This window comes from Anoplopoma fimbria, chromosome 5 (assembly GCF_027596085.1).
Source record: "Anoplopoma fimbria isolate UVic2021 breed Golden Eagle Sablefish chromosome 5, Afim_UVic_2022, whole genome shotgun sequence".
NCBI lineage: Eukaryota > Metazoa > Chordata > Actinopteri > Perciformes > Anoplopomatidae > Anoplopoma > Anoplopoma fimbria.
Window position 1 is genome coordinate 4,900,967 of NC_072453.1, and position 12,123 is coordinate 4,913,089.

Consider the following 12,123-nt stretch of genomic DNA (forward strand, 5'->3'; position numbering starts at 1 on the left):
CAGCAAAGTGATGTCGGCCTTCAGTCTAATATCAAGGTTGTGCTGAAATGAAAGCAATTTGATATAGCCAGAGAAGAGGATGAGTAAATGAGATTGATGCTGCGAGCAGAACGAGTAGGTGGTGGGATGTGAAAAGGAAGTCATTGGAGGTAGAAAGCTGCATAGTTGGTGTTTTATGCTGAAATGCACTCAAGCTTTAGCACGATACGAAAGAGAGAGATTGCTTTTTTCTTAAAAAGAGAGGGGACCTGACACTCGCAGAGGATAAAAGATGAAAGGCAGTTTAACCAGAGGAACAATGGAGCTTGCAAGAACCTTTTTTTTTTTTTTTTAAAACACATACAAGCAAAACACTTACTTCATAGGTTTAAAGAGAGCCTGGCCATAGTTCTGGAAGGTCATGATGAGCTTGAGCTGAGTGCCTCCAGACTTCATTGCTGTTGAAGTGAAACAGACAACACTGCCATTAACAACACATGAATGCCACCATGGATATTTGTTGCAATGTAAGGAATGGTACTAGTAATAGACCAAAGAAATGAGCTGTAGTAACGAGCTTACAGTTTGAAACACAAATTGACCCACTGGAATTTAGTTTTAAATACACACAAAATAAATGGCCAATATGACAAGCTAGTTGTTAGCTAGTGGTATTAGCTAATTAGCCTAAATTACTTTAAAAAAAGACAAGCCAAACTTAAGTTTTTAGGTAAGCAAATTAAAAAGGCTGCTTACAATCCAACATCATAATGAATAACTGAATAAAAGTCACTGTATTATTTTATTTTCTGAACCAGTGTTCAACTATTGTCCATTCAATTACACAACTTAGCCATTTTGCATTTGACTGTACTGTAGCTATTAGCTTTTTTCACCTCCTGTCCAGCGCTGCACTGACAAAAAAATTGGATAATATCATAAAATAGTGAAAATTGACCAGCACATATTCCCAAAACCCAAAGAGATGTTTTTACATTGTCTGTTTTGTCCAACCAGCTGTTCAAAATCTTAAAAGAAGATGAAATTAAAAAAATATAAAACAAAGTGAACCTGCAGGTCCTTACATTTGACAAGCCGAGGCAAGTACAATTTTGCCAATTCTGTCTAATACATGGTGATTTGCTATTGTGGCTCAGTCTACTTGTTGAAAAGCAGTCCATGTTCAACATTTCTACTGTTTACTGACAACTCTCCCTCAAAAATACAAATGAGGCATGCTAGGAAAATGCAAAAAGAACAAGTTAAGCATGCTAAGAACGCCACGAGGGTCCAGAACAGCACCAGGATTGTATTGACCAGTAGAAGGAAATACATACAGTATCAGTAGAAGAAAATACATAAAGCTCAGAGATAAGACAAACCAAAAGTCTACATACACATGTCAAAATAGGACTATATTCTGTGCATGTTAAACTTAATAGAATTTCTATTGACATTGATTTAATTTCCACTTAGGGGACATGTCATTGTACACCTGCAGCCTGAAACTCCATCTGCCATGTTGGCAAAGCACACTGATGTGTATGTGAGCTTGAATACAGCATGTACATGGCCATTTGTTTGTGTCTTTGAGTCTTTGTGAGTGTGCCTGCTCTGTGAAAAGACAGAGTGCTGATGTCACAGTGTTTGTTTGATGGGAAGGGAGAGTGAGGGGGTGAAGGACAGCCAGTGCTCGCCGATGCTCTCTGTTCCTCCACTGTTTACTCTCTGTGTGTATTCTCCGGAGGGTCCATCTCTATCTCTCTCTGTCTCTTTGTGTTCCTATTCATCCTTCTATCCTTCATGTTTTCTCCCCTTTTTGTACATGATAATACAGTCTAAAGGCACTCATGGGACTGGGCTGGGGCGAGAACTATTCATAGGCTGAAATACAGCGAAGTTTGCAAAAAAGAGCAAAGCAGCCACCGCGCCTGGTCTTTCTTCAGCCAATCGATCGAGGGCAGTGTTTTTGGTGGTGTTTTGCCAGAGAACAACCTTCTCAATCAATGCTCTCATTTATTTTTACATATGGGAATCATGGGTACAAGAAAAATGTTGAAAGAGAAAGAAATTACAAGCGAAATAATCAATATCCATCTGACCTCACCTGCTTCTGTGTGAAGAGAGTTCATGTGGATGTTTGGAGACATTTTAAATAAAAGGCAAATCTAACTGTAATTGACAGGAACTGCATACAGGGACCATGGAAATTATAATGTTTCATTTCAACCTCCAGTCACAGTCAACAAACAGGGTTTGTCGTGACTTTGTGTTTCTAAAAAAAATGATTGGTGACATCAAAGTTACAGACTCTTAGTATCATCTGTAGTAACATTTATCATATCTGCTGCTTTTTGCACTATGTCCACATTGATGAAAGTTGATCAAAAGAGGTTATAGTGTATAACACATCCGGGCACTATCCTTGAGTTTAGATAATATGCAACTGCTATTGGCTTCTATTGGTATTCTGCCCAAGGCCTGTGTTAAGGCTCTGTAATTACTGAGCCAACATGTATTTAGCTGGCTGCAGACGCTGAGAACTGCTTCCTCTCTCCACCCAGCCCAAGAAACAGAAAGCAAGACAAAGAAAGTTAGAGGACAACTTCAGTAGAAATAACCGGAAAGAAAGAAAGAAATGTTTCCTATAGTGGCTGGACAGGGATGCAAGTTTAAACAGCTTATCCTATTCCCAGATAAGTATTTAATCGTTTGCTAAGAGCCAGTAACGGTTTAGTTATTGGCAGATGAACCTGAAATCTGCAATCACTTTTGAAAGTTAGCGCAAGATGGGCGACCTTGAGTTGACAAGCACTCTTGGAATGTGGGAGCTGGACTGAGCCAAAAAAGGAAGACAATCCCCCGTAAAAAAAAAAAAGGAGAAATAAATTCCATATAAGTGCCCCAGCGTAAATGATTGCCTCTGTTAAGTATCTACTTGCACTTGCAGCACAGGTTTTGCGGTTTTCTGCAGAAGGATATATCCACCGATCCCTTTTCATTCAAATAAAAAGCCACAGTGTATGATTTGCATCGAGACCAGCTGTTCTGTGGCGTTTAAGTATTCCTCCAGCTTTGTAAGGCAGGAGGAGTGAGCAGGTCAAGCATGTTCATATGACAGCCTGACTTCCAACTTTATGCATACTGATGCATAAACAGGTGCTCTCTTAACAGGTCGACCCTGTTACGTACAAGGGAACACATTCCCCTTTGGCTTCCTGTTAGAGCGACACTCACACAATTGGGTGGGTTAAACTTGTTTTGAGTAGCTTGTGATAATTTGGGCTATTTTTTTGTACCATTTTGGCCATTCCCCCTGACGAAAAAACATACGGATAAAGATCAGTCTGCCCTTTTTCCTCATTATTTACCAAAAGGCGGAAACTTTTCCTATTCAAATTGTGGTTTGGTTTGAAAAACCCCAGCAGTGTTTTCAAGTCTTGTAAGAGCTTATGTCTGTTCATATGAGTGATGACTTTTTACATTTTACATATGTTGATTACTTGGTGGGGATGATTTTTTTAACTACGGTAACCATGCGTTTACGTTTCACCTGATTAAACTAATCAAACATGAGACCGGAGGTGCATCTTCTGAACGCTTTAATTTTGCTTTTCCACTTGTATGTAACAATACCAGAGAGGATCTAATTGGGCAAATTCCTTTCCAGCATCATGAGACAAACCCAATAATGTCATATATCAGCATGTTACAATGCTATAAGGATAAAAAATGTTCAGAAGGGGTTTTGTGCTATATCAGCTTGGTGTCTTCAGAGTAAAGTGTCATTTTGACCCTCCATCTGTGCATTGAAGCCCTCCCGCTGGCTGCTGTTGCCATCCAGCCAACCTCCTCTCTGTTTCTTATGACTCACCGACGCTGGTGATCTTCTGAGTGACCAGGTCCTTCAGGAGGGCGTCGATGACCGGGTTGTGTCTGGAGTACAGCTCGTATCGATTAATCCCAATGTGAAAGCGGAGCCAGTTGGGGTAGGTGTCGGGCGTCAGCTCCCCTGTTGGGCTGAACTCATCCAGGTTGCCTTCATTATTCCTGGGTGATGAGAGGAAAGGGTAAAGGAGAAAGAGGACTGGATTTTTTTTTTTTTTTTTTTATGTAAACAGTGACAGGTGTTGTGCAACACCATCAGCACATGCAGAGTTACACTAATGTGATTGCACAGAACTAAACTCTTAAGCTTTTACATTTCATCAAATCACAAAATGTTTATTTAATGCATTAGAGTTGCTTTACCATGCCTGATCCTCTGCAGCTTTGGGGTCAAATCTGATGTCCGTGTTGACGTTGAACAGCGTGTCCTCGTCCGTCAGAGGTGGCAGGGATCTTTTATATAAGGGGTGGTCATAGAGAGCCGACAACCTTGAACCCTTACGCGGCACGTTTCTGGTCCCCGTGGCGTCCTGGATGAACTGCCTCTTCCTGTCGCCGCGTTGCCCGAGATGCTCCAGCCTCCTGAGCGCCTGCGTTTTGTCCCCCGTCACCGGGACCCTTTCCAGGGAGTGGGAGGACACGTTGGAGCTGGGCTCGTTGCTGAAGTCCTGGAGGATTCGCAGCGTGTGCTTGTTAGGCCAGCCCTGCTTCCCCCAGCTCTGAGGCTCCTCGCTCGGCGTGTGGGAGCAAGAGCAGCCGCTGTTGCCGTGCCTCTCCAGCTTCGGTAACAAGTCTATCATGATGTGCATGGAGCAAGCGATGAGGAACACCATGAGGATCAGAACTCGGAATTTGCGCAGGAGGATCATCTTCATGGTCTCCCTTTTGAGCAGATGTGAGTATTTACTGCAAATGATCAGCACGCAGATGAACAGGCTGACTACATCGCTGATGATGTTGATCAGACTGGACGCCAATCTAATGAAATATACATTAAACACGTAGGAACCATCGTCGCTTGCCGTCTTGAGTAAAGGATTCAGTGTTCAGCCTTTTGTGTTTTCAACATCAGAGTCCTGTTTATGTGCAAGGAGATTTTTTTTCAAAAGCGCAAAATCATCCGCAAGCGTCCAGGTAAAACACGGTGAGTCAGTCCAGACCGACGGTGTAGCTGTGAGAGCCACATCGTCTTCACGCCGCCGCTTTCCTGTAGACCAGAAACATGATTCAGAAGGAACACAAGAGTGGAGAACAAGTTCGTAGGATCCAAAAATCAGCTGCGATACGCAAAGGTGGGGATGATCCGTTACATCTGTCTTCACCATCCAAACCCCGACCCGGTACGGTGGAAGAGCAGCCGTGGATCAGCTGGGACTTCTGTCTGTGTGGAGAAGAAAAAAAAACACCCGTAGTACGAGAAGTGCAAGCTCTTCACATCTTAAAAAAACCTTTCGGGAAAGTCCCAAGGAAAAAAAAAAAAAAAAAAAAAAAGTGGCGTGTGCTTTGCATCCACCTCGGAGATCCAGGATGCGTAATTTCTGTCACATCGAGTCCCCGACTGATCACCCGAGGCGAGCCAGCGGAGCGGAGTGCACAGGTAACAGCAGACAGAGACACTCCCGCAGGGCCACACAACCTTTAGGGGTGTAAAAAAAAAAAAGCAGGATAGGAGGAGAATGCACTTCTTGTAGCATGTGCGAATCTGGGTGGGTGTGTTAAATATGATGATGAAGCTAAGACTAGATCCAGCCTTTGCGCAGCGTCACTGTGCGCAGATTGGCTGAGGGGAGAGACAGAGAGAGGGGGGGGGTGAAAGAGAGAGAGAGAGAGAGAGAGAGACGCAGAGACCATGTGAAGCAACTGCTTGTCTGTATTCCTCTTGGAATAAATCCTCCCTGCACATCCCGGCTGCGCAAGAAGAGGGCGTCTTTCCACTGGCCAATATTCAGCCTGGGTTACACGCAGCAGAGGCAAAGCCGGGGCTTTTTTTTTTTTTTTTTTTTTTTTTTTTTTTTTTTACTACCCCCTCCCTGAAATTCATCTCCTGGAATCCCTCTGAAATGTCTCCTCCGAGACGGCAGTCAATCCATCGATGATACATTAGACAGGCCTATTAGACCGCTCATCAGTCTGAGGATCCAGTTCCATCCTGCACCGCTGCCACTCAGCACCAATCACATCTTCAATGAAGTTTAAAGGCTGCATGAAATCAAAAACCACAAAGCACCTTTCAGCTTTTCTAAAATGTAAAAAAAAAAAAAAAAAAAAAAAAAAAAAAAGGACTAGAGCAATAAACTGACCTCTAACCCATATACCACATGAAGCACATACACCAACCCGCCATGGAAAGCCAAACGCAGCTCTCTCCAATATCCAGCCAGTGCACTAATGTTTCTTTTTTTTACAGCTAATTGGCACAGCATTATGGCTGCATCTATGCTTCCTGGTGGCTGTAAATAATAGGCATTAGATATAGGGTAATAAAGTGCTTGCATTTCATACTATGGCATATATGCATGAGTAAGTGATCATGCTGTCTGTGATTACCTCCCCAGATTAGTTTATAATTAAAAAGCGCCCAGAGAGAGAGAAAGAGAGAGGGAGGTGGTGGCGATGGCTCTTGTACTAACACAGAATAGATTTTTTTAAGAGAGTAGAGTGGAGATGGCTTAAGATAGGCTCTGTGGGGTGGATTTACCCGGTGGAACAAAACATTAGTTGTGAATGTTAATGAAGCTGATGTAGAGGCAAAATTAAAACAGCAGCATAGAGGTCTTTGCTAAATCTGAAGTGTGTGTATGTGTGTGTGTGTGTGTGTGGGGGTGTGGGGGGGGGGGGGGGGGGATTGGTTTACTCCACCAAAATCAGATGTCAAGTGACTAACAATGGACTCAGCTCCACGGCATTGACTTTTGTGTTAGACATAGAGAAAACACTGTTGCATTTCTGCTCAAGGAAGACCTGTTTCATGGCAGGTTTCCTAACATAAGATTCACATGACCACTGACATTTCAAGGCCCTTTAACAGTGACTAACTCCCGACAAAGCAAAAAAAGGTCCATCAGATCTGCCTCCTCTGGTGTCTGATGTCAGTGATAGGGTGAGCGCGGAAGACAAAGTGATGCCTGTTGCCCTGTCCAGATCTCACGCCAGCCACTGTAGCCCGTGGCCTACTAGCCTGAGGTAAAACAAGCAGAGATGAATGTGTATTGATGTCAGTCAGACATGGATCACAGCAGCCGATGGGGCCAATGGTTCATCACAAGGCCTGTCTTGTGCAATTGTAGCCAAGCTTGAAGCATCGAGGGGATTCTGTCGCTCTCGCACCGTCGGGCTGATAAGTCGACACTTTTTCTTTTTTTTAACTCTCATTTTATACGCTGTCAAATGACATTAGCGCTTCAGATCTGCTAATAGAAGTGGACTGTTGTGAGATGACAATTTGCAACTCCAAATGAATAATCTCACTCTATTACTGGGCAGAAATGTAAGCCAAAATGACAAAGAGCAGTGTAAGAAAATAACAAATCCACAAACAAAAGGATCCAACTCTGACATTACCAGTGTCAAATTCCACCCTTTGTGTGCAACTTTCACATTTTCTATGACCAAGCCTTTTCTTTTTTTTTTTTGACAGAGCTCCTTGTGTGACATAACAGGCTGATTGAGAAACACCATCCTCCGATATCCGTTGTGACAAACGGTATTAAAAGCACCTAGACACAGACAAGATCAGGAAAAAGAGCAGGAGGAGGAGGGCAGGACATCCTAACAGATAGCTGACTACAGCACAGGTTGTAAATACACAATATTTATGTCCTCTACAATACACAGTGTCTCTCAGTGAGATAGCACAGGGGGGGTGTAGCAAGATAGCACTATCCGTGTTCCTATCTGCACTACTACGGTGAAGGGTGAGCTTTGCTACAGTACAAAGTCTGCCAAATAGCTTCAGGACAGTATAGGTGGTGATTCAAGTGAAAATGAAAATTGACGTTTTTTGTTTTGTTTGCTGATATTTTATATCAAAACATACCTCTATTTAATGTAAATAAATGAATGGGAAACGATTTTATAGTATATCAAAATCAGCTTCTTTTTTTTCTTGGTGCTATTTTCATACTGGGTTATTTTATATTTAGTCGTGACTTCCTTTCGTATTAAATCAAACAAGTGTGGTTGCATCTCAGTGGTGTGAGTTTATACATTTGAAGGAATGAGGAAGTAAGAACTAAATGCATATAAAAAATAGATAATTTCTAGATGACGTCTTACTTTTACCTTGAGCAGCTAGGGTTCAAATCCAATCCTTGGAAGAAAAAATTATCTTTCGAAACATGTACATGACATTAAAATGAAATGTGAAAGTCACCCTGAAGCTGCATGGTAGTAAAATGTTGGCAGTTGTTTAGTTTTGTTTAAGAAAAGAAAGTGAGGGCAGGTTGGACCAAGGTACTTAGGCATGGACCTCCCTGCTCCACATCCCTCCACGGTTTATGCCACTCACACATCCCTCTGTATCGCCAGCGTTCCATACATATTGTCTGCGTAAATTCATTTGTCTGAATTTGCCCTTGGCGTGACCAGGGCTGAGTGGGGAACAAGACTAATTTCCATCCCCGAGCAGAGCTGCACTCACTGGATCTGATGCAGCACATTTGAATGGATATTACAGATAACAATGCCCTCTGTTGGCCCCAATAAGCCTCACGCCGCTCTCGCTGCTCCTCCGTCTCCGGCTCCTCCACCACTCACGGCCCTTCCGCACCTCTATCTCGGATCAGAAGCCAGATGTGTAAACTCAAACACAGGCACATTTAAACTGTCGTGATGATCACTTCGGTTAAAAAACATCCACCATGACAGAAAACCTGGTGAAATGTTTAAAATGTTTGTTTCTGAATTTCTAACACCCAAAGCGGTTCTTCTATTATTTTCACTGCGTGGCTCTTCATGATATTGTCTGTCTTCTTTTGTTACCCCTTTTAATCTATTTCCTTACAATGTTTAAATGAATGATGCACCCTTTTGTTTACACAATTATCACTTGTGGGTGTCAGCACAAAGCAAGGTTGACATTCTGCTTGATTGCATATTAGGGGACGTGTGAGAGAGATGTGTTCTCTTTGTGATCATTACTTTGTTCTTTATTTACAGAAGGACTGAAGTTGTCGGTAAAAATAATTGGCATCTAATTTAAAAGAAATATGATTCATTGTTCCTCAAGATGATACCCGAGGGCTCCAAAAACACATCTTGGCAGCTCTTTACAGATCAGTAGCTCTACAACAGTAACAGTGTATCTACAAAATGTGAAATGTATTCCTTCATGAATAATTATTAAAAAAAACAGTAAATTAAAGTGGGCTGTTTTGTTCTCATTAGTGTAATTGTCAGTCAGTGAGTTGAAGCTACCTGTAGCCCATATTTTATGCCAGTACAATGTAAAAGGCACATCATTTCACACAAAAAAAGTAACACAAATATCATGTTAAAAATAAAAAGATATATAATTAAATAAAATGTCAAGAAATCAACTTTATCTACAAATATATTTTCTTGTAGGGTGGAAAACACCTGAGAACCATCATGAAAGGTTATAACGAAGACTATAGAACAGCCATGAACACATCAGCCTTAGAGAATGGTTCTATAAGACTGATGTGTTTGGCAGTGCTTTGAGCTAACATCATTCAGATATGATGTTTACCAAGCCCACCATTTGACTTTAGCATGTTAGACGGCACAACACACAAAGTAAAGCTGAGGCTGATAGGAATGTTATTAGTTTAGCAGGTAATTGGTATCGGGCACACTGATGCTTCCACAAGATTATTAAGTTAAGAAATCACCAAAGTTATAGAATTCCATCCTCAGGGGGATATGAATGTCTGTACAGAGTTTCATAGAAATCAATTCAGTGGTTGTCACATGACTCATTTTGCTAAAAAAAAAAAAAAAGAATATATATAAATATATATATAATCCCCAAGGTAAGTATGATTCATCCTCTGGGAACCCTGAATGTCTACCAAATGTTAAGCCATTCAATCAAGCAGATGTTGAAATATTACACATGTTAAATGCAAATGTGTCCTGTTGATGACATCAGAGGAAATGTCAGGGGATCCCCAAAGGTCAGTAGGATGCATACTATGACCATGCATGTTAGTACAAAATGGAATGTCAATTCATGATAGTTGACAACATGTTGCTGTATGGACCAATTCAATTCAATTTCAATACAATTTATTTTATAGCCCAAAATCACAAGTCACAAAAATGCAACAGAAGAGGAAAAACTTCACCCCCAAAAAAACCTTTACAGGTTGACTGGGAATAAGGAAGAAACTTTACAGACAGCAGCAGAGGAAGGCTCCCTCTCCTATGATTGCCAGAAGTGAATAGATGTCATGTGCACATGATGAACAACATAATAGACCAAAGTGTTGGACCTACAAACCACCGTTCCTAGAGCCATGCTGCTAGCATTGCTAAAACTCAGCCAAATCAAAATAGAGGGACCATTTCCAAAGAGTTTGAATCCCAGTTCTGTAACATTCCAAACCTGGACTTTAAGCAGATACATTATTTTTTTTATCATTTTTGGCAATATCAGCAAGCAGCAAACTGATTTCCTGATCTAACCCCCGGAGGGAATGAATGAAGGACTGAAACAAAAACAGAAGGAGGTCCAGATGACCAAATATCAAAAAAGAAGGAATGGGAGGAATTGCGTATTTCCCCTTGAATCAGGACTCTTAAGTGGTGATACAGGCTCCCCTGGGTCATCTCTTAAAACATCTTAAAAGCCCAGACTGTCTGTGGCTATAATAAGGTGTTATTGAGTAGAGTTCTCCTGACCCTGTCTGCTTCCCTTCCCTCTCTCCTTGCCGCTCCACCTTGGGGTTATTTTTAAGTCTGTTAGGGAGGTACGCGATCAGCACTATACTTACCCAGGTATACGTCTTGTTTGGCTTGCGTGTGTTCAAGCTGAGTGTGTACAGCGTCCTGAGGAGATTGAGAGAAAGACGAGCACTGTGTTAATAAGTGTTTGGGGTTACTGCAGGAGTGTGTGCGTATGTCTGTGGGTGGATACCTGGGTCACTAGGTACAGTGTTCAGCGTGTTTTTGGGGCAGCTGCATCCAACTAGAGGCCCTTGCTGTGTTTGTCCCGCTGGCTGCCCAGTAATCCTATAATTAGGGTTTGGGGTGGACCACTTTAATGAAGGCTGGCTTGGATTGATGAGTGTCCCTGTTTGGATCATTTTGGTACTAGTTTGTTTATTTTAGAGTGCGGCTCCATCGACCGCTAAGCCTTCCCCAGTATGTCAGAAGCTGGTCAGGTCCTGATATAGCAGCGACCCTCAGCAGCCTCCCTGGTCCTCAAATAATAGTCATATGTGGTCAATTTGTTTGTTGACTTTTTGTCTGATTACCTGAGGTGCTCCCTGACCTGTAGGCTGACCTTTAATGTTAACCTGCATCATGAAGAGACCGGTGCATTTTAAAGGGATTATTCAACATTTTGGGGGATGCTTATTCGCTATCCTGCTAAAGTTAGATGAGAAGATTTATGCCACTCTCATGTCCGTGCGGTAAAAACAACAGACAGAAATATGACGTGACTTCCTGTAGTTGAAAAGACAAACCAAAACAACAGCTGTGAGGCTTTAAAAAAATTACCTTTGGACAGTACCAGGCTAGCTGTTTCCCCAAGTTTGCAGTTATGCTAAGGCAAGAAAGCAGATAAATGTCAGATTGTTTTTCTGTGGAAATTCATTTTGTGTGTGTATTTGTGTTTGCAAACTCGGCTCAATTTCCCCTTCATGCACAGATTAACTACTCTGAATTCAATCTTTAGGCTTTAAACTAAGCTAGTGTCTCCTGGCTGTACCTCCATGTTTGATGGAAAGATGTGTGAGAGGTGTCCATCTTCATCTTTAGTCAAGCAAATATGTGTATTCCTCAACATTTGAGCAGCTGTTATGCCAAATTACAAAGGTTTCAGAAATGAAATTGTTACTGTAAGCAAAGCTGGTGCTGAAAAGCGATGAGATGATCAACAAAAATTCACAATATTTTGCCTATCAATTAAACCTCTGACGAATTCTTATATTATATATTTATGTGCTATAATTCAGGCAATTTTCAGCATTTTTATATTTTAATCTTAACTTTAATTTCTTAATAGTTTTTGCATTTCAGGGGACAAAACACTGACATACTACATGTATGTGCATAAGTGTTCCTGCC

At 41.7% G+C, this 12,123-nt stretch overlaps 1 protein-coding gene across 2 annotated transcripts in view; it reads right to left on the reverse strand.

Annotated features, from left to right (window-relative positions):
- Positions 1 to 10,836, reverse strand: part of fam20cb (FAM20C golgi associated secretory pathway kinase b) — a 53,055-nt gene extending 42,219 nt beyond the window's left edge. Inside the window, exons 1-4 of one of the 2 annotated variants that reach the window (XM_054598717.1) lie at positions 10,824 to 10,836; positions 4,231 to 5,248; positions 3,854 to 4,029; positions 359 to 437 (exon numbers count right to left, since the gene is read on the reverse strand). In XM_054598717.1, the coding sequence (XP_054454692.1) occupies positions 359 to 437; positions 3,854 to 4,029; positions 4,231 to 4,742 (767 nt within the window). In that variant the 5' untranslated portion in view covers positions 4,743 to 5,248; positions 10,824 to 10,836. Of the gene's footprint in view, positions 1 to 358; positions 438 to 3,853; positions 4,030 to 4,230; positions 5,249 to 5,380; positions 5,534 to 10,823 lie in introns of those variants that run through there. The other variant, XM_054598718.1, reaches the window with a different exon arrangement.
- Positions 10,837 to 12,123: the final 1,287 nt, after the last annotated feature.